The sequence below is a fragment of the Manis pentadactyla genome, chromosome 10 (genome assembly GCF_030020395.1).
Source record: "Manis pentadactyla isolate mManPen7 chromosome 10, mManPen7.hap1, whole genome shotgun sequence".
Lineage (NCBI taxonomy): Eukaryota > Metazoa > Chordata > Mammalia > Pholidota > Manidae > Manis > Manis pentadactyla.
The window spans coordinates 79716684-79740362 of NC_080028.1; the positions used below are offsets into that span (position 1 = coordinate 79716684).

A 23679-nucleotide genomic window follows, 5' to 3' on the forward strand; every position below is an offset into this window, starting at 1 on the left:
CATGGAATTTTGAATAAACCGATTTTAAATTCTGGTTATCTGCCTTTATCTAAATGCATCTTTGATGCATAAAAGAAGCTATGAGCAATCTAATGAGGAATCTAAATATTGTACAAAGTGCAACGATACAGGGTCACTGCATGTAAGGGAATTTGCATTCGCAGTGAAATTACAGTGGCCAGACCCATTGCTAAGTGATGTATTTCACTCTGCTGGGAACGAGATTCTGTGCAACACTCATCTCCCATTACAAGTGTTTACAAAATCCTCTTGAGCCTTTGCCGTGAGTCTGGATGGGTTCATCTGATTTCACAGTGAGCCAGGGGACTACTGAGTTTTTCCTGTTTTATCTTACTAGATGAGCTGTCTTCTTAAATTTCTGGGAAGGGATCTAAAACCTACTTAATTGGATTATAAAAATAAAGGAAGTCTCCAACACTTAATAAATGAAACAATTTGTTACACATTTCACAAAATAGTTTAAAAAGTCTTAAAAGAGAGTTTACAGAACTCTTAAAGGGATAGTATGGGGAAAAAATGATTCCCATAGATGACACTGAAAAGAAAGAAGATATTTATCAGAGAGAAAATGATCAAATAAAAAGTATTTTGGTAATAGTATGGGCAAAATACACCTAATAGTTCTAGACTCTGAATTATTTTCCCAAATGATGAAGTTTGACCTCATCTTTATAGCTTCTCTAAGATAAATAACATTTATTTTTCACTTTAAACAATGACAATACCCTTAAGATTTTTAACTAAATCTCCATATCATTTGAATTCCAATCAATGGCTGAAGCAAACTGTTATACTGTGAAATAAACTGAATTGAGTTTTATTTTCCTGCACATGCAAACTTATCCTGCAGCTTTTTGTTTGATTAGTCGGCTTCTTTCCCCTGTGGCATATGAAATGGAACCTACTTGCCTCCCTGCTGTAACTACGTTAAGTCTAAAAGCCCCACCAGTGGTATCTGCTGGTGGCAAAGTCGGAAGGAAACTTCACTGCCACCACCACACTTGTGGCTCCCTTCAAGGGTCTCCCAGGGGACTCCAAGTGCCTCCCTCCCCAGCCTGCTCTAGTCATTTATAGTATGAGCTTGGACCTGGAGGTAGCTGAGTTTGAGATTTAAAAATTTATTTAAGCAGGCAAAATCCATGAGAAATATTTTGCAAAGTATCTCAATGCAGACAGTGCATGTGGAGCTAAAACCTATGGGGAGAGGGCTCAGGAGGGGCATCCAGTTTACTGTCAGCAACTCAAGAGGCCTGGAGGAGCTGAAAAGCCACACCAAAAAAATCTAAAGCAAAAGTGCCAAAGGCAAGGCCACACAAAGTCAAGGGCTCGGCTCTGACTCAGGCCTGGGCCACTGGTGGGGAGGTGCTCTGCATCTTAAGACAGGTTTGCAGGCTCTCTTTCCGAATGCTTCTTCCTAAATTGATGCAATTTGACTTTGAAAAGCATGTTCTCATAAGAAGCAGATTATAAAAGATCACTAAATTCTCAGCCCAGCTTACAAGGACCCATTCCACTTACAGCTTATCTAAAAAACAGTCCTAGTAGGCACCTACTGATTTCTCTGAACCCAGGGAACAACAGTAAAAAAAATCTAGGTGGGAACAGTGGTTCTGAACCATGGCTACACATTTCAATCCTGCGGGGGGGGGGGGGGCTTTAAAAATAATACACATGATTCCATTTACATGAAATATCCAGAAAAAGCAATCTACAAAGGCAGAAAGATTGGCAGTTAGCTGAGGATAAGGGTGGGAACAAGGATTAACTGTAAGGGGTCTGAGGGATCTTACTGGGTGATGAAGCTCTTCTCAGTAAGATTTTGGTGATGGGCAGACAACTCTGTCCATTTACTAAGAATCACTCAACTGTACACCTAAGATGGCTGAATTTTATGATCTATATATATCTCAATAAAGTTGTTTAAAAAACTGATCACTACCTGGCCCCCAACACAGAATGACTGAGTCAGAACCTCTGCAGGTGGGGCTGGTCATACTTTCAAGCTCCCCCAGGCTGTTCCAAAGCACAGCCAGGGCAGAGGGGTCCTGCGTCAGACGAGTCAGGGGTACCAACAACTGGGGGGTGTAACTACCAGGATATAGTGGAAAGAGGGTCCAGCAGCAGCACAAAGCAGTCTGAGATGTCACTGTAGAACTGGTCAGAGATGCACTCATTCTGGGTCAAGACTGCCTAGAGTATGTCTGGTGCATGCGGCTCACCACTGAGGTTACTCTCTTGCCTTCACAGGCAGAGTAAGCTGAGCAGTAAGAAACTGATGGATAGCGGATTAAGTTTCATTTTAGGCAGAGGTTAAGGAGACAAAATATGGTAGGAGCTAAGAGTTAGGGCTCTGGAGTCAGATGGACCTGACTTTGAATTCCAGGGGTGTTGCCTGGTAAGCTTCAAATGTGAGTCCCCATCTCCTCCACTGTAAAATGAATCACCCTGACTAAAATAGGAATCACAATGCAACTACTACCACAGGTAGTGCATGTTTAGAAACACCATTCATCTCATTTATCCCATTTATCTTATTTATCTGGTTAATATGGTTCCTGGCACCTAGTGAGGGTTCATGGAGTGTCAGCTGTTCAGAGAATCACAATTTATCTGGAGTTCTTTATTCAGAGAACTCCAGATAAGTCCCAAGCAATAAGTCTTATCTAAGAATGACCTTTCCACAGTTACCAAGCTGTTCTTGCTTCTCCTGGAAGAAGTTACGGTTGATTTGGGACCACACAAAGACAAAAGGGCTATGTCAAACTTACATCAGGAGCAGGGCAGGCTGTTCAATTAAAACAAAGGGTTGGTTGTGATAACACTGCGTGGGCTAGAGGCCACCAAACAGAATCACAGGCACACAATACACAGAAATTTAGAGACCGAATATGTGGTGAGTTAGCAAAACACTTCATCAAAGGATCAATGTCTTAAGCTGCTGTGTCTCTCATGGTTGGTAGTGAGTCTTCGGAAATGCCAGCTCTGGCGGTTCTCAGGTGCACATTTACAGAGCAGCCAAAGAACTCCCTAGATAGAAACCATCTTAGGATGGACTTAGATATTTAGATCTTCATCCATTCAGCCAGCATTCATGGAGTTCTCTATTTCAAGAACTGGGGAGGGAAAAATGGAGAGAAAGGAGCCACAGTCCCCACCTTGGGAGGACAGAAATGTAAGCAACTTTGTTCGGAGTTCTGGGAGACAGAAGTGCCACAGACTGTGTGGCCAGGAATGGCTTCACAGGGAAGCAGTCCATGCAGATCTCCGACGAGACAGAACGCCCCAAGTGCACAGGGGGAGAGACGTAGAGAAGGTCCTGCACTAGGGCACAGGATATGGTGGGGGGTGGGGAGGACCTAGCTGAAAAGGACCAGGAACTAGGAACAAGTGGCAATGGGGAGCCATTGATGGTTTCTCAACAATGGAGGTGCCAATCACATCTGAGTTTTAGAATGAAAAATCTGACAGCAGAGTACAGGATGAAGGCAGGAGAACATCTGGAGGCCTCTGCAGTCATTCAGTGACAAGAATGCAGACCCACAGCCCTAACAGCTCAATTATGGCCAATGACATTCCACTGTTTTAACAGAAACAGTGTGGCAGAATCACTGACTATAAACTATCAACTTGAAAAACACAAAGTTCAAGAAAAAATATTTATAAAATATGGAGCGCTTTGGTCAAGAAATAAGACATAGAAACCAGAAGTCATGGATTATAACCTACTTAATCACCAGATTTCTAGAACTAAATTTTTTTTAAAAAATTAAAGTTTGCATTTGTACATTCTTTTATGAAAGCACTTTCACAAGAATTATTTCATTTAATTACAGTACATGAACCCTTATGGGGCAATTTTTATTATCCCTATTTCATGGGTGTAGAAACTGGGGCAGACATCTACTAAATAAAAGTCTCTGGACCCTCAGAAAGTGTGCGATTTCAAGTTCATTGACTACACTCAATTAATTTCATTCTAGATTCTGGTTCTAGCTCTACAAACTGACCACATGTTCTAAAAATACCTTGCCCTTCCCATTCCTCACTTTACTTAGTATGTGCATTAGTAACCTCACACGACTTTTAAGGGACTACAATAGAACAGCAAACAAGACTATTTGGAAACTTTCAAAACTGTTCTTTGCAAATGTAGGACTGTATCTCTATAAATAATAATTAATGTTACATATTTTTTAAAAAGGCATATGATGCTGAGTGTTTGGCTAACTGTGGACTAAGTTTCTACAAGGAATATATATCACATATGTAGCCCAGAAGTTACACAATTAGCATGGCCCACAAAATGAGGGGAAAAAATATTTCACCTGGACCACTGGGGCTGAGGCTGCTTTTAAGAGAAAACGGATAGATTCTGGGTGGGGAACAACATAAACCTTCACTTGCCCTTTTCTAAAGGCCAAAGAAAAGAGTGTTCCAACCCCACAGCTTGAAGCATGAAAGGATGCTGTAGATGACTCAAAACAGAAAACGGATGTTTTTTTAAAGGCTTTTTCTCAAAAGGATATTCACAATAATGAAATGTTAACTGTGGGGAGCTATGCAGGCCATCACCAAATTCAACCACAGGCTGGTGTCATATATACTTTGCCGTTAACCTTTTCATTTGGTTAGTCATTGCACAAATATTTGTTGGGTTCCTTTCCATGAGCCATCATGAGTAAGACATATGGCTCCTGCTCTGACAGTGCTTGAGGTCTATCGAGGAAAATAAGCGATTATTCTCCAGTGCAATGAGCACTTGACCAGGGAAGCACAGGACCCCTGGAGAGTATCAGGTCATCATCACTGTTACCACAGCTAACACTGACTGAGCTCACAGCTGATGCTGGCACTGTTCCGGGTGCTCAGCAAGACTCAATCCCAACAGTTCACAGTAACTCCATGGGGTAAGCATTATTACCTCCACATTACAGATGAGGAAGCTAAGGCATAGAAAAGTTAAGTGACTTGCCCAAAGTTTCACAGCAAGGCTCTGAATCTGGACAGTTTTGCTCCAGAGATTCTGCTCTTAACTTCTGTGTTCCAGATACTTTACATATATTAATTCATTTGGTCCTCAAGATAATGATGGATCAGTGCTATGATCATACCCATTTTAGAGATGAGAAACCTAGGCATGGAGAAGTTAGTTAACCTGCCAAGGGTTAGAGATGATGGGAGGTCATCGAATGCCAGAAAGGTGTTCTGAAACCACTGATAGCTTTGAGACCTAACAGAGGAGCTGGAGTTATAAGCTTGGGTATTGGATAGCAGAAGAGTACATTAAGGCAATAAGGACAGAGGTGAGAGAGAGCATGAGAGGAGTGGACACAGGGGATATGGCTGGGGGAGAACCCTTGCCTCCCCATGAGCTCTGGTACATGGCGCCTGCTGCAGTCTGAGGGCCAAGCAAGAGAACTGAGAAATGTTCTAGTAGTCTGGGCCTCACACTGAGCACGGGTCCCCCACTGGAGGCAGGCTACGACACCCATCTCTGATGCCACCCAAAGCACAGGTGCGCAGAGCCTGCTGAAGAGCACTGGACACAACTGACAGAAACCCTGCAGGCCTCAGGCCTTAAAATGAGTATCAAGCAGTGCCTCCACCATTCGGAAGGCAAGAGGGCTGAGGCGTTCTCCTGAGGCAGGCACACTAGTTCTACCAAGTTTAAGGGCAAGGCAGGGAACTGAGATAAACATGGCCTGCCAACGGGAAAATTTTAATACCACCCTCAAAAAAGTGGACGCCTATGGGAAGCAGAATGTATCAGAAGCACTAACAAAGCTCAAACTCATGGAACAGACCAGACTGACTGAGTCTCACATGGATGACCTGGCAGAATAGGCACGGCCCTCTCAGTTTCTACACACATTGGCATTCAATCAAAACTCACAACAGGAAAAAAATATATATATAATATGCATTATCAAGACAGAATATAGTCAACAGAACTACATCCAGAAAGAGCCAAGGCACTGGAAGTGTCTTGCAGGGCCTTTAAAACAATTATGATAAATACATTAAAAGATCTAGTGGAAAAGGTGGAGAGAATGCATATGTAGTTGAGGGATTTGAGCAGAGTTTGGAAATTGAAAAAAGTGATCCAAACTAAAATACACAGAGGAAAAACTGGAACAAATATCCAAGATCTGTGGGACAATATCACAATAATTTTAGTGCCAGAGGGAAAAGAGAAAGAACATGGAGAAGAAATACTGAAGAAACAATGGCTGAGAAGTTTCCAAATTTAATGACCAGTATTAACCCACTGATCCAAGTTCAGACAACTCCAAGCAGGATAACCACAAAGAAAAACACACCTAAAAAGATGATGGTCCAATTGTTGAAAAACAAAAATAGAGATAAAATCTTGAAAGCAGACAGAAAACAAACAAGGCATGGCACTTTACATACAGTGGGGGTGACAATAAGGAAACAATCAGATGACAATGGACTGTCATTTTTAAGGAACTAAAAGAAAATTATTTTATCAAATAAAGACATTCCTCAAGGATACATACAGCAAAATAAAAGGTGCTTTTAGAGAGACAAAGGTTAAAAGGACTTCATCTCTTGACGATGTCACCACAAGACTGTGGTGGGGAGGGGTGGAGGACAGACAGAGCGAACTCAGGCGTATAACATCTATACTGGAAGAGTCGGAGGAGGGGAACCTCCTAGGGAAGGATGACAAACAGCTTTTACTTCCCAGGCCAATCCTGATTAGTCATGGCTGTCGTCTGCGGCCCTGGTCAAAGGACTGTGAGGCTGCGCCCAAGCTCCCTGGGAAAGAGAACCCGACAGACTGACAATGACAGAGTGGCAGAAAGATGTACCAATCACTCTAACTATGGAAATTTTTGCCCCAGGCTAAATGTCATTTTTGCCGCCACACCTTAAATTTCACTGTGCAGGCAGATTAGGAACAATGAAATGTTAGTGATTCCATCGACTTTCTAGTAAAGCATTTGGAGAGTTTAACATAAAGAACACTTAATTTTCAGCTTTCAAGATTTTAACTTCTGTCTCTGAGATCTCGGGAGATAAAGGAAAAGTTGTGGCTGCAACTTTGCTAGGCAATTTGAAGTTACTATTTTTCAACTCTAATTTAGACTTACTATTTCTCTGCACTATTGATATTTCAGTCTAGATAATTCTTTCTTGCAGGGGGTTGTCCAGAGCACTGTAGGATGTTAACAGCATACCTGGCTCCTACCTGTTCAGAAGCTTGTGGCAACATGGCCCCCTCCCCCAGTGGTGACAACCAAAACGTCTTGCCAAATGGAGGTAGGGGGAGCAAAACCACCCCGAGTTAGGAGCCATCTGGTTACCGCAAAGAATCTTCATGGTTGCCAGAAAGGCAAAATTGTGGCAGTCTTTCTGGGTGTGAAGAACAATGTACTTATTTCCATGAATGGGATAGAGTTTTGGAGGAAGAGGAAGGATGCTCCTCTGATTCTATAATGACCTAGTAAAGAACTTGTTCGATCAGTGCTATTCCTGATGGTGTATATTTGGGGGAGTCCTATATACTGGAAAATGAAAGAACACAGAAACTTGCTTTACTTCTTTTCTAAAGACTGCTTTTTTTCCCTCCCCTGAGACTTTTTATGAATTGGTGACAGTATTATATTCTTAATTTCCAAGAACTCTTATTGCTTTTTAGTAGTCTACTGTTTTTATTTTAACAGATATAAGCCTTTCTCAGGATTTTCCATACATCCTACTGTCCAGCTTTGACCAATGAATGAACAATTACAACTACACTTGCTTTACTCACCCAAAGACCGCTTCTTAGTAAGTCCCCTGGGACTTTTTCTGAATGGCTTTCAATACCATATTTTTTAATTTCCAGGAACTTAAAAAATATATTTTCTAACATTTCAATGGATTTTAGTGGGGGAGAAGAAATAAACACGTGTTCAATCATCTCTCATAAATGTCTCTCATAATATCTGAAGTTCCTCTCCTCATCAGAGAATTTTCCTACCATGAATACTTTCAGGAACCTGCCAATGGAGACAACAGTTCAATTTGTTGGGCTGTAACCTGTTATTATGATAGTTGTGTTCCTAAGATTTTATCAAATATTCCAAATTATAAAATCAAATTCTACAATGGCAGCAGGGAGGGCTGTCAGAATATGGAGCATGTTAAACTGGCACTGGAATTTCCATGGCATTACTGGACAAATCCAGGATTTCATCATTTTTGGATATCGCCCCAACAGGATGTTGGTCTTTTCTTATCATCAGAAACACTCTCACTAGTGAGAACATCTTATAAAAGCGTATCTCCTTTGCCACCCACAACTCTGAAAGCAGAATGGAAAAATACCCATTAAAGTATGAGTTTAGAAGACACTACGTCCCCAATCCCAGTGCTGGCTCCTCGTGGGTGGGTGAACTGGTTAGGAGGGACAGCCTGCAGCAAGTCTGCTGTGGGCCGAAGCCCTGTCCACCACCTAAAAGCTGCATAACTCTGAGCAGATTATTTAACATTTCTGTGCCTCTATTTCCTCACCGGCAAAATGGAGGTATTAAGAATTTCTAAGTCATAGAATTGAAAGGATTAAAAGTGATAATATATGCAAAGCACAAATTCCTAGAAGGCTCAAAAAATGTTTTTTGTTATGACATAAGCAGTTAAGAGCATAGACTCTGGAGACAGACTTCCTAGTTCTTACTAGTTCTGTCAAGACAAGTTACTGAATTTCTCTGTGCCTCTGTTCGCCTGTAAAAGGCGATAAAACAGCCTTGGCATTAAATGAGTCAGTAGTAGATGACTAGCACTTGGAATAGTACCTGGTACACAGTAAGCATCCAAAGAGATGAAAGCTCTCAGTGCAATTATTTTTTTCTGGAAGGATCTTTCTGGCAAAAACATGGAAGATGTATGAGAGGGAAGACATACTGGAGGGCAGGGAAAACGAGGAAGAGAATACTTAGAGACCCAAAAACATGAGATCCAAGTGAGAAATGACGAAGGCGCAGGGGGTAAGTAGAGGAGGTTAACAAAGAGTTATTACAAAGGTACAACAAACAGGACTTAGTGACATTGTGTGGATGGGAAGTGAGAAGAAAGAGCCCAGACTGATCACCAAGTTCCTTTCTTTGAATGACTAGTTGGATAGCAAGGCTCTTCACCTGGAGAGAAAATCTGGGAAGATCTGAGGGTGAGGTCAAGGAGGTCAGCTCCTGAAAGGCTGAGCTTAGGGAATCTGCTGAATGTTCCAGTGGAGTTGTCCAGTGTGTTTCTTCTCTGTGGTTCTGAAGCACAGAAGAGACATCTGGATGGGAAATTCAGAGCATGCTGTCAGTAGTAGCAGCAGACACAGATTTGGGGGAGTTCCCTCAGAATGCAGATCCTGCAGAGAAGGTGAAGGCTATGGATGGGAGCCTTGGGAACACCATGGAAGGACCAAAGCAGGGAACAGAAACGGAGGCCCCTGGAAGGGCAGGGAAGAAGCCGGGAGTGTACTGCCTGTGAAGCAAGGATAAGAGACTGCTTAAAAATGCAAACTGGGGAAATGCAGAGAGGACAGGGAAAGTGCGAGAAGAAATACTGGAAGCGGAGAAAGGAGGAAGCTGGGGACAGCAGCTGAGGAGAAGGAGCCAGACGGGAGGGGAGCTGAAAACACAAAGAAGACTAGGGAGGGCCCCGGGAAGGGGGCACGCAGGAAGGACTGAGGCAGATAGGAAGCAAAGATGACCACAAAGACTCATAAACTTGAGCGTCCGGGACTGGGAAATGGTGGTAGTATCCAGTTTTCTCTGGAAATTAGGAGGCAGGTCATCCGAGGAGAGTGGGTATGTCTAGAGTAGGGTGGAGTAGGTTTGAAAAAAGTAAGTCTGGCAAAAGCACTTAGGAAAATGGGATAGGAAACTCAGCCAAGGATTGGAAGGCAGTTTTAAAAACCCAGCTGAACTTGGAGGTGGTAGATTTTGGGCAGCCACTGGGTGATCTTTCTGGGCCACACCCTGCATCCCAGGTACAGGAGTGAAGAAGGCAAAAAGATAGATGAGTCAGGCTCGTTGGTATTCTGCAGAACAGGCAACAGAAAAAGGCCAGCCAGACAGAGTTCTGAGTGTGATGCCAAAGAGAGACAGATATGATTGCCTTAGGTCGGGGAAGGCGGACTGAATGAAGGGCAGGAGGGACCATCTGGGGAAGCAACCTGGAGGGGTAAGAGACTGCAGTCAGGTAGTGGACAGACAGAAAGTTGGGGGTAAGATCCTAGAGGCAGTTTTTAAAACGCGATGGTAAATTTCTTACTGGGAAGAACGTAAACGCCAGTTTTCATTCCCACCAGCAGTGGGGGACACAGCCTTTCTCATGTCTCCCAAGATGGCACCCTATCATTATTTTGACCCTTGCCAATTTGGTAAGTGAAAAATGGAGTCTCAAGCTGTGTTCTTCTCTGATTACTTGTAATTTTGAAAAGAGTTTCCTGCATTTATTGGTCACCTGTATTTTATCTGTGAAACTTCTGTTCACGGTATTTGCTCAATAGAGTGCAGTTCTTTTAGTCGATTGATAAGAGAGCTTTATACCTTATAGATATTAACCCTCTCTTGTGGCTGCTCTCATTTTTTCCAACTATTCCTTCACCATAATTTAAGTTTAACGATATATGACAAGAGTTTAATTATTATGTGGTTAAATTTACAGGTTATCTTTCATTGTGTGTGCTCTCTATACTTTTATGCCACAGCACAAAGTACTTCACATATTTTCTTCTATTTATTTTACAGCTTTATATTTTTACACAAAACTTTTAATCTGTTTGGAATTTATTTTGGCATATGGTGGAGAGGTGAAATCTAACCTATTTTCCCCAGTACTAACCTACTGTCTTACACTGTTTCCTCACTGTCTTATGATGCCTCGTTATCTCATGCCAACTTCTTAAACATACCAGGCTGGTTCCTGTGTGGTATCAGGAGCCCTGTTTTACAGGTGTGGGAACACAGCAGGGAGTCTGATTCCACCAAGGTTAGAGAGAGACCTAGTGAACAGAAGGGACTTCAGCTCCTCAGACTCTGTCCAGTATACTGTTTACTATACCCCAACAGCCCTAAAGCAGAATTTGTTAGTTTTTTTAAGCCCTCACCTAAAAGTTCTGAAAACATAACTGAATTAACTGCTAAAAAAAAAAGCTGATTATTAAGGAAAAGTAATTTGATGTGATCACCAAATCTCATCATCGAGAGAATCCCATGTCTGCTTTTTTGGGGAAGGCTCTCATACAGACCTCCAGTGTGCATTTTAGAAAACTGCAAAACAATGCAGACAGACATAGGAGCTGCACATCTGTAAACAGTGTTACTCTAGAGACCAATTCACAGTATGGGAACTGTAGCTCAGCATCTCTCCAATAACTAGCAGACTTCTTGAGCTGCTGACCACATAGATGGGTTTTCTTTAACGGTGGGGTTCTTGTCCACGGACTTGAATATACCTGTGATGTCCATGCAACTATATGCAAATGTGTGCATGGATGACTTTTTTTCTAGGGAGAGGGTTGTTAGAACCTCCATCTATATCTATGGAGACTGCTCTAAGCTTCAAAGATTACAACTAAATCCATTGCTCTTTGACCTGCTAACCACTTCTTTAGAAGTTTATCTTAACATATTGCCATATATATACCATTTAAACTCTCACCATTTCTCAAATTTTTCCAATTCTTTCTTTAGTCTAAAGACATTCCAATTGTTTTCTCCATATAGGTGGACTACTACAAAGTCAGTATTCTGCCTTTAAGACCTCCTGCCAATCTTATGACTAAGGCACAGAATAAAGGCTCAAATATCAGACATGCTGAAATGTGTGTGGCTCAAAAAAGAAGAAAAACGGCTCAGAGATTACTATTGGGAACCATTTGCTTGAGAACATTTGCATTTTATCAGGACATAAACAGTCCTTATCATGTTTCTGGAATGCCCAACAGAAGTGAAATCACATGTTCTTTATACAATATTGCTACAAACAATTATACAGCTACACATTAGTTTGGGGAGTCTAACCCATTAAATCAGGATGAAGAAATCACTGGAATATATAATAGGAAAAGAAAAAACAGAAGCATAACACAGATTATATTAAATACACAGGAATTCAAAGTAACAAAATTATCAGTTGTAACAAGTTTGGTAAATAAATACATATACAAACAATATCACCCATGTTTACCAACTAAACTAATTAGGCATTAACCCGAACAACAAGAACAAGAGAACACTTAGGAAGCATATAAAAGAGATGTGCCATGTTCAAGATATGAATCCTTCCCCCAAGGATTAGTTCATAGACATGCTAGACCAAAAATGCCTGTTTTATTTATTTTTGTATCCTCAGGACCTCAGCCCATAGCAGGCACCCAATAAATAGGATTTGGATGAGTGAGTTCCTAACCAATCAAAATCATAAATGAATTGTTCTAGCAATTAGAAAAGAAGTGATATCAAAATTCATTTTTATACAGAGCCAGGAGAAAAGAACTGAAAAAGAAAAGCTGAAGGAGACCAGCTCTACTAGATTTAAAACACGTTACAGATCAACAGTTATTCACACAGTGTGGGTATTAACAGATACAAGCACACCCAGACCCACAACATCAACGGAAAAGAAAGCCAAGAAAAAGTCAAGGCAGATAAAAGAATTACATGTTTTAAAAAGAGAAGCATTAGAAAACAATGGAAAAGTGAAGAATCATTGTGCTACCTATCTCAGTAAACAACAAGCAACCAAAACCTGCATCACCACAGCCCTTCCCTTCGTCTTTTCTTCAGTCCAAATGTTCTGGTGTTAAATATGTTTTCAAATCCATCTCCATTGTCTAAGCTCAAGCTACCACCACCTCTCACCTCGCCTGCTGCAATAGCTCCCTCATCAGTTTGCTTTTACCTTTTCCTCTTTCTCTTCCTCCATAACCCTAACTCCACCTACCACCAGAGTCGTCTTCCTAAAACACCAACTTATTTTCTCAACCTTCTGCATTTAAGGGCTCCCATATTCTGCTGTAGCGGTCCTCAAACCATGATCCCCCCAAAACTAGGATAGAAGCTTTCCTAATGCTGGTCTTCTACAGGGGAGAACAAAGCCAATCAATGTGCCTGTCTCCAAAAGCTGGTGTTCACAGTCATGGGTATTCAGGTATTTCTGTCCTGCCACGTTGGAATTGTTTGGAGAGTATTATTAATTCTAGAACGTCCAAAAATGCTAAAGCAGTGAGAATATTAAAAGGGTTGTAAGAGTTGATGAGCAAGTATAATGAAAATTAAAGAAATTCAGAGTTACACTGTGAGAAACGATGTCCCCATAGATTTTCAATGCACAACAAAACTCTCACTTTGGAAAATGATGGTCATCAGTTTATACAGGCAAAGAAAATAAGACTATGCTGGCTTTAAAGCTTTCTCAGCTTTGATGAACCAACTTATTCCTTCTATTGGATGGAAATGCATCAAGAGGCTTGGGAATTGAAATACTGCAGTCACTCTGTATCTACAAATGGCCATTAGGTCACTATCGAAATAATTTGAAAAATAAGAATTAGATAAAGTTTTTCTGCTAAGAATCAGATATGGCTGATTTTCTTCCAACTGAGACAAAACACATCAAGTTAAACAATAAAATTTTCAGTGTTAGGTTTCCCCTGAGAATTTTTCTCCCTCTTGGAATTCTCCACCATGTCGTCTCATCAAGATTGCTCTAGTATAACACATCAGAGAAGACTTCGCTGACCCCAAGCACATCTGAGAGACCCCATGGCTGAGCCCATGTTCCATGTGTTCTAGCACTCACTGCATCTAGTGAAGCCAAAATCCTTTGGTGTATTTCCCCAAGGTACAGCTGGCCATGGGTTCAAGTGGCCACTCCAGCCCATGCATCTCAAAGTATCCAATGACCACGTGAAATCCAAGCTAGTGGGTTTAAAAATGTTCACACTGACAGGTGACAGGTGACTGGGAGTTGTTGAGAGGAATTTCTGTGCAGTTCTGTACTTTCATTTATTTAAACATTTGTATTCATTTGAGCACATCTTAGTCTATAATTTATGGTTTAAACCCTTTAGGAGGCATAAATTTGGTGAACTCATGTAGAAGTATACTGAGAAACTATAGAAGAAATGCTAATGAAATATTAAAGGAGAGATCAAATTGACTACTAGACCAATACGTATCTCTGATAAGAAAGACACCTAAAAAGGAGTACTGTGAGAAAGGAGAGTTAGAGAGAAACATCTCAGGACTATTCAAAAGGAGCCAGGCAAATAAAATATCAATAAGCTATAATTAACATGAAATATCAAAACTTCGCCAAGAAGTCTTACAACCTGGAAGGCCAAGATGAACTTTATATTGTTTTCATATCATTTGCCACAAATAGGCTCACCCTATTCAAAATCAATTCCTTATATAAAAATAACAGGGTCAGATTTTCAGCAGCATCTGCTTTATCTAATGAAATTGGTATTAAACCAGCACCTAATCATGAATGTGCTCCCTCAAGATTCCATCACTGCACTATGTATCTGAGAACATGGATGTTAACTTGTTTATTAACCCACATGAATAAACAAGATATGGCATTAGTATTCCCTTACTAACACCTATAGGCAAACTGGCTATATTCAAATTATCTGTCTGTATGTCCATCTCCCCACTCAAGTTCCTAGGAACTGGTTATATTTTTGACCCCAGGCCCTAGCATTTGACAGGTCTTCAGTAGACATTTGTTGAATTGGTCATTGAACAAAATTGACAACTGAATATTAACTCCATTAAATAAAGATCATATAGAAAACTCATAAGGCAATATAAATATGGAGACACATTCATTTCAACCTTAGTGGAAAAAATTAAAATAGGTAGCAAGTTGTTTAAAAGACAACATCTAGTGTTACTAAGGTGATACTGAAACATAACATTCATCATGTCATGCATTACAGTGTAACTTTATTTGGTACATGTAAACTAAATGACAGCACTACCATCCTAGAAGCCAATTTGGTGATACTATGACTACATAAATTCTAATTTCCTACAAATGCAGATTCTAAACCCCAGAAATTCATCAGGAAAAAACAATTTAGAGGGGAATGGTTGTAACGTGTATATATATATATATATATATATATATATATATAAAATATGTGTAAATTAAATCATGACTGGACATATCAAACCAATGTGGAGGCTGAGAGGTCCCACAAAAGGAATAAAATCCAGCTCAAGCCAGCAAAGCCACTTGGAAGACAATTTTGAGTCCAGGTGGAAAAAAATGAAAGCTTGAACTAAGGTACCAGGAAGAATGGCCATCAAGAGGCAGAGACCAAGTCAAAAGATACTAAGGAGGAGGCAGAATTGCCAGACTATGGTGAGAGCCTGGACATAAAGAACATGGGAGATAAAGACATGGACTGACAGGTGTCCAAGTAGGTGTAGTGGCATTCAATGCACTAGTGCAGGTGTCAGAAAAGTCCTCTGTAAAGGGCCAGAGAGTAAACGGCATAGGCTCTGTGGGCCACATGATCACTGCTACAACTATTCAACTGTGCAGCAGCAATGTGTGGCTGTGTTCCAATAAACCTTTTTTATAAAACAGGCAGAAGGCAGGACTGGTCTGCAGGCCAAAGTGTGCTGACCTATGGACTAAGAAATACAGGAAAAGGAGGCCAATTTGAGAATGTAGTGGTTCATGAGTTGAATTTTAGCAGGACATTTAAGGGGAAATGTTCAAGGCAAAGATCAGTGTAGGGATGAAGAGATGCCAGGGATAGAGGCGTAAAACTGAATCATCAGCCGTTAGGTGGTAGTTGTAAGGCTGAGATCACCCAGGAGAATGGTATGAGAAGAGAGGAGATGAAGGACCCTTCCCTGTTCCAGTACAAGGGCAGATATGTGACATCACTTTGGATCACTGTGGCCCTGGAAAGGTAGGAACATTATGATCTAACCTTCCTCAACTTAAGCTTTTTAAAGACACTTATATTTTAACTTGGGGCTTTCATTCCATTTTCCAAGATAAATAACTTTAAAGCTTCAAATTCATAGGTGGAAAAAAAAATTTCCCTCTGGCTAGAAAATGAGACAATTCTAAAAGCATCTGTTAACTTTAAAATTTTATTATTAAATATTTTACACTCAAGATACATATAACACATATGTAAAGTACAATGGATACGAAACAAATGTCCTGTCCCCATCTCAAGCAGAAGTTTATTACCAAAACACCACTGTCCAACTTTTCATACCAGAAGAATCAGCCTCTAACCTAGAGGTCAAAGTAGACAGCCTAGGGCCAGATAAAGCCTGCAGATAGTTTTCTTTAACCTACAGTGTTTTTTTCATTTTAGTTGCCAACATTCAAATATCAAGAAACACCACATGGAAATCAGCATTCCGGAGTTATCATTAAAAATGGGAAGATGTGGCTACACTGCACCCACATTCACCATGGCAACAAGTGGCTCAAGCTGAAAGCAACTATTCCCTGTCAATAAAGGTGCTCAGGAGCTCACCACAGTCCTCACCATTCGCTATTGTCTTATGCCTGTTGCCACTTCACTTACTAGTTTTACTTGTCCTGGCACTTGAATTTGTCACCCTACTTACAGAATGTAAATGTGGTTTCCAACTTTTTGGAGTATAGGAGATACTATATAAAGTAAAAAAAACTGGACCCTGTCAATACAACATTACTAAAAGTAAGACAGGTCCATAATCTCTTATCCAACATTTTGAAATCTAAAAAGCAAGTTTTCTTGTCACTCATTTAGTGATAAAATTTGCCCTCAACTAATATGACGCTATTTAGAATTGTTATGTATTCCATGTACTGTGACATACATTCCTATATTTCACTATAGAAACAGTAACGTGTTTAATTAAGGGCTGTTGCCCCAGACCCTGACGGAGATAGAAAAGCATATGTGCATTATTACTTTTCTAAAATTTGAAAAATTCTGAATTCTGAAACTCATCTCACCCCAAGGGTTTTAGATAAAAGACTGTGGGCCTGTTGTACTTTTATTATCTAAGTTTAAAAAAATACACACACACACATATAAAGCAGATAGGAGTGTAATACTATTTTTAAATGGATTATACTTAATTACTATGGCATCTACCTCCCTTTGAGAAACAGAGATAGAATGACATTTGTAAAATACCTATATTCTGACAAGAATGTGTGGTGCACATACTGATTCTGGGGCCCTATGCCAGAAGTCAAATCCCTGGGGGGACTGCCGTGTACACAGTGGGAACCACTGCCACAAAGGTAATTCCATATTAGAATAATATGCTGCCTTGACATGTAAAAATGATGCCATATGACCACATCCTTTCAGGGTTCTTTTTTTTTTAGTTTTTTCACTCACCTATAAATACCCTGTTTGATGGTCTATGATTACACAATATGTAAGGTACATAATGAGGCCACAGAAGAAGCTGCAAAGATAACCAGATTTCTTGGCTCTATGCAGAGGCTGGACGGAAACCACTCACACTGAAGCAAAGCACAGCTACCTTCCCTTTGTCAGAAATACTGTTCAGAGCTCCCCTAGAAAAGGCAGAGGAAATCAGCATGAGTAAAATGAAGCAGCAGAGGAGGTGAGGGATGTAGGAAGTCACTGCTGGTAGAGTAAAGAAATGATTTGCGATGTCAAATATACGAAGGGCTATTATGTGGAAGAGGGAAGAGACCGATTCATCCTCAGCTCTGGCCTGCTCTGGAATGCACAGGCAGGGATGCAATTTGACTTACCATGAGAACATGCAATGCCCAGTGGGATGGGCTACCTCAAGAGGTAGGGAGCCTTCTACTCCTGGAGAAGATCATTAGATTTCTGTAATCAGGGAGTGGACAGCAAGGAACGTAGCAGAGTGAAACAAGCCAGGTAGGGACTGACTGGGGTGAACTGGACAGCTAATGCCCCACCCAGATGGGAGAGCCACTGCTCAGCTACTGTCACTTATACTGAGGAGGAATGCCAGATATTGCCAGGTCTTCCAAGATTTTCATTTTAGAAGAAGCCAAAAATCTAGGTTTTCATGCAAAAACTCCTAATTTAAATATTGGCCAATGACTGAAATAAATAAATACATACCTATGTGCTAAATAGGTCAAACAGAACAAATTTATGCCCTACAAGCAAACACTGGACCTTTGATTTTGATAATTCACATACCCAGATCCTGGAAGGACTAGACCAGAGTTTCTCAGTTTTAACACTCTTGACATTTGGGACTGGATAATTCTAGGTTGCAAGGGTGCCCTGTGCATTGATGTTCAGCAGCAGCCCTGGCCTCTATCTACGAGCTTCCAGGAGCACCCACACCCCCAACCAAGTCAAAATGTCTCCAGACATTGTCATATGTCCACCAGGAGGCAAAACTATCCCTGATAAGAGCTACTACAGCAAAATCCAACTCCTAGCCTCCAGGATTTTATGAAAGCATCACCCTAACTCAAACAAGAGTTTTCTCATTCCAGATCCACATGAAGTATGGATTTACAGCTGCTTTGGAAGCAGAAACCTGGGTTTAAATCCACAGCTGTCATTTACTAGCTTGATGACCTCTTAGTTCTGGTTCCCTCATTCAGTCAGCAACAAATAACATCACCTCTGAGAGGTGCTGCGAGAAAGCGGTGAGATAACTTGCATAAAGCACCTAGCCCAGCAGGTTTATAAGCACCAAAGCCATTTAACAAACATTAATCCTTTCCCGGTGAAAAGGCAGCCCAGTTTCTGTAGCAGGAAGCATGGGGGACCCAGAGTCAGAAGCCCTGGACCCAAATCCTGCCTCGGCCACTTGGTAGCTGTGCAAACTTGGCACAGCAACTTTCCTTTTTTATAAACTAGAAATGATCATCGCTGGTAGGCTAGAACCATGCCAGGTGGTTTGGTACTGTGCTTGGTAAACTAAACCACTACAACAGAAATGTTATTGATTATTACTATCAGATATTTTAAAGAGTCTGTAAAGGAAAGGATGAGGTCTTCAACAAATGAGGATGCAGTAATATCAGGGTAAGATACAGGAGAAAAAAAAGAAAAGAGTAACAGATGCTTAGCCTCCAGGTCCTTCTAGATAAGCATTTGCCAACTGGTGACCCACAGGCCAAATTTGGCTGCTGATATATCTTGTTTAGCCCCACACAGAGTCATGGTGATTGCTTAGTTTGCATTAAATGTCATCTAATTTTCATGAGGATCCAGATTACAGGCTTTCCTCCAGAAATTCCAAAGGTTGGGCCACACTGGGCTCAGATTCCCACATACCACTTTGGTGAGACAAGCAGGGTCCAGATCTCCCACAACCCTCACCTGGCCTAAGTCCCTCACTGATTTTACTAGCCTGGCCACTCCAGGCATTTGCATTTGTGCTTGTTTTGTCTAAAGACAACTATGGGGGAAAAGCATTCGGACCCCCAGGGAGCACGTCATCTCTGCAGAAAGCAACACCCAAGCCTCCCTGCGGTGCCTTCTCCAGTTTGAGTTCATCCCTGAGACTCCTTTTCTCCCTGACACCCCTACCTCAGAAAACCCTCCTCCAGCTCCTCAGCCTGGTATTCACCTTTCTCGACTCAGGGCATCACCTCCCCAAAATCGACACCTGAATCTACTGGATTGATTATCTGCAACAAGGATTTTCAAAAGACAAAACACCTTCCTTTTTAAAAAGCAAGACTACAAAAGACTCGACATTTATTGTTTCCCGACCAGCATGCCTTCTTCCCTCTGCTAGTAACAGCACCCCAGTTTCCCTTGGTGGAAAGCCAGTCCCCCACTCTCAGTCCATGTGGTTTGGGTGGGGCTGACTCCATTTCCATTTCCAGGGACAGGTCTGTGACCTGGTTAGAAGCATTCAGAGCTGGCCACAATGACTGGGATAAAAGTATTCCCTGTCCTCTGGGACATAAACTAAGGATGATGGATCACTGGGGATCTCCTTGTGAATATGGCCTGTCTAAGCGTGGAACCCCTGGATCCAACACAGCCTGCAGCCAACACTACTTTTGGACACTTGGTCACAGCTGAGCCAATTAATTCCTATCTTTGTTTATGGCAGTTCAAATCAGATTTTCTTACAACTAAAAGAGACCTAATCAATGCAAGAGAAATTTCAAAGAAGTGCCTCAAGATGGAAAAAAACATTGCTTTGCCCAAATTTTCTCCCTTTTTTTGTTGTTGTTGTTTGTTTTTTGGAGGCTTTTTTTGTTGTTGATGTTGCTAAAACAGGATCTGGTCAGACCTGGGTTTTGCTCTGTGCATGAGCTATCCCTTTATGAGCACTTATTTCATGGCATATAATTATTATTTTTGCTTGCTATCTCTTCCACAAATCTATTGCACTCCTTTAGGGCAGAAACTGTCATATTCACTTTTGATTCCTTAATACCTTGAACAATGGCACACAGTCTGAGCTCAACAAGTGTCTGTTGAAGGGATGGATCATCAAAGGCAGGTGGACAAAAGGAACTATCCTAATTCTCTTCTTTGGGAAAACCCGTATCAGGAGACCACCTCATAAGCCTTGCCCCTGTGATACACAAACCGTCTTCTGAAACAGACTCATCCACCCATTGTAAACAAACTGCATCGGGAGAACTCACTTCTTCTAGCCATTACTAATTCTCCCACATGTCCAGCCCAAGGAAGCTCACTGTGGGGTCACTCACAAGGTCCTCATTCTGGGAAGAGAATACTTCCTTGCAAGATACCACCTAGAACTCCATGAAATATTAATATACACAATGGGTATGCTGTTCACACATGTAACTTCTCTCATGGGGGGTGGAGGGGTGCTGCTTTGCTTTCTAGCCTTCACCTTGACCAGATACACTCAGAATCCTGATTCTGATGCTCACCAGTCAGCACCTGCTTCCATGCAAATAACAATTCTAGGCTCTCTCTGGCCTCTTTTCCTCCCTAGTCCCTTACAATTACTTAAGTGGGAAAAAAATACAAATATCTTAGGAAGTCAACAGCAGTAAAGTAACACAGTTCCCCAGTAAAAACAGTTTTGACTTTGGGTACATAATTGCCACACCTTTAATAGCTCTGTAATAGCTGCAGCTTCCACTGGCATCTAGCAATAAAGATTTTCAAACACAGTCAAAGGTCAGGGCCAGAATTACAGTCCTAGTATGAATCACCATTTACTCTATCCAGTTTTTGTTTTCCCATACTTGGGCTCACACCACCGGGGCGATCTAGTAAGAACTAGATTTACAACAGATTAACAAAATGTATTATCTTCCATGTGATAGGAACCACAGTAGACCCTTAGAATCACAAGTGAAAGACACAGCAAGGGCACTCAAGGCATTCAGTCTAGTGGAGAACGCTGACAAAGAGGCAATTACATTATAGAAAAATAGGTGCAATGTGGTATTATGAAAGAGCCCAAGAGAGACCTCCAATCTATGCTGGACATTAGAGAAGGTCTTTCAGAGGCAGAGACCTTTACCAGGAAACCTAAAGAATGAGCAGGACGTAGGCATAGGGCAGGTGTGGTGAACAAAGCTTCCAAGAGTTCCAGGTAGAGGTGAATAGGTAAGAAAGCATAGCCTCCTCTGGAAACTGAAAGTAGGCAAGTAAGGCTGGAATGTAAAAGACTGAAGGAAGAAGCTGCTACAGAGGAAGCAGGGGCCAGAGACCCTGAATGGCTTTGTAGCTTTAAAAGCCTCGGCAAGTTGTAAAAGGAGAGCAAACATCCCTTGCCTGATACAATACACAAGCAGGCAAAATGACAATCTGACCAATGTATCCTAACTCTAATATTGATTTCATGCTGCAGGTTACTAAGAACACTAAGGAGGTAGCAAATTCACAAGGAATTATCTTACAATTTGTTTACAGATCCTTGGTTGAAACGTTAGCCCTTACTACTACTCTGTCCCCTTCCTCTCAGCCTGATTTCTACCATTTTCCTACAAATAACAGAAAAGTAGCCACATCTAGGCTTTAGGGGACAGAGGTTAACTCTGGCAGTAGGATAAATGCACACCAAGATAATAGGGTGGGGTTTTCCCCTCAAATTAAACAAAACTAAGCAGAATTTGAGGGAAATGAAACAGTAAAAAGCAAATTTAGAAAACTCAAGAGGAAGTAAAAGTATTCTCAGACACAAAAAAAGAAGTGCACCCACGTGCTTTGGCCAAACCAAACTCCCCTTTTTACTTAACTGTAGGAAAAAAAAGCAAAAGCTGTGAAAAACTCACTTCCATATCTCTTCAGAGAATAAGCAGTAAATCGGTGCAGTACAGCTAAATGCCTAGAAGACCTTGAAATATTTGCTCCAGGTAATACAGCACATGACAATCACCTCAAGAAACTCTCAAAGCCACAAATCACTTCTGTTTCAACAGCCTGATCATCTACAAACTCTCCTCTATCCTATCATTTCACAAATCAATATGTCTTGTTGAGCATTAAAGCAACACCAAAGAAACATGGAGAGGTACCTGCTTCCAAATCCAAACAAAAAAGGCTTTTTTTTTTTAAATTGGTGCAAGGCGTTTCCTTAACCCTTTGCTTCCAATTTCAGATTTCTAAATGTCAGGAGCTTGCAGCAAACTAGTTCATATTAGCCCAGTGTGGAGACAGCACCACCTCTAAATTCCCTTAAAGGGCGTTCTGAAACTCACTAAGCAGACCCAACTGGCTTTCATCACCATTTACTGATTTATTGCTATCATGCACTTTAAGTGAAGGGTCTGCAACTGCCGGGGCAAAGTTGAGAATACCACCCCCAAAGCACAACACCTGGCACAGCTCCAGGCACACCAGGTGTAGGAGTTTCAGCTCCAGGCAGCGAGCCCTGGCCGGTCCGATCTCGTGGGAGGAGAGGATAAGGGTCAGGTCCGGTGCCCAGAGGGCGATGCTCAACCTGCAGTGGGAACCCCGAGGGCTGTGCGCGGACGGAGGCGAGGCCGGCCCTAGCCGGCCTCTGGGGACCAGGCGGAGGCCCAGAGCTCCACGCCAGGCCGCAGCGTGGCGCAGCCCCCTGCCCCGGCCCTGCCGGCCTTGGCCGGGCCGCGGAGGAGCCGTCCCGCCCCCGCCCCGGGCGCCCTCTGGCCGGCCGGCCCGGCACACTCGCCTGCCCACAGTCTGGTTGGCCAGCTGCTTCATGCGGTTGAACTGCTTCTTCATGGCGGCGGCGGCGGCGGCCCGCGGGGCTCCGGCCGGGCAGGACGGGTACGGCCTGGCTGCTCCTACATCGCTTGCCGGCCCTGGCGGCGGCGGCGGTGGCTCTCCTGGCCGGCGGCCCCGCCCTCTCGCGTCACTTCCAGCGGCGCCGCCCGCCGACGACCGGGAGGAAAGCGCCAGGCCCAGGCGCGACGATCGGCGAGGCCCACGCCTCGCCGCCCCCACAGGTTGGAGGCCGCCCGCCAGCCCGGCGGGTTCCCGAGGGGAGACCCCGACGGGAGGGTCCTGTGGCGGCCTTGCCAGGGCCTTGCGGTCCTCTGTGACTTTATGGCTTGTTGCTTATGGCTGGATTGAGACAGACAACAAGCCCTGAGTAGATCTCAAACGCTGGTGGGAAGCAGCAGACACACGCAGGCCCTGGGCCGCATCACAGACCGTGTGGGGCGTCCGCGAGCGGAAGGACACATACATCCCTGGGACACCCCCCCCCG

General features: G+C 42.4%; 1 protein-coding gene across 8 annotated transcripts in view; it reads right to left on the minus strand.

Annotated features, from left to right (window-relative positions):
• The window catches only part of ARHGAP17 (Rho GTPase activating protein 17), a 96131-nt gene that overhangs the window by 60900 nt on the left and 11552 nt on the right, over window positions 1-23679 (minus strand). The window contains exon 1 of one of the 8 annotated variants that reach the window (XM_036916915.2): window positions 23139-23520. The exons of the other annotated variants lie outside the window; for them this stretch is intronic. Within the exon in view, the coding sequence (XP_036772810.2) occupies window positions 23139-23191 (53 nt within the window). The 5' untranslated portion in view covers window positions 23192-23520. Of the gene's footprint in view, window positions 1-23138; window positions 23521-23679 lie in introns of those variants that run through there. 8 annotated transcript variants of the gene reach the window in all.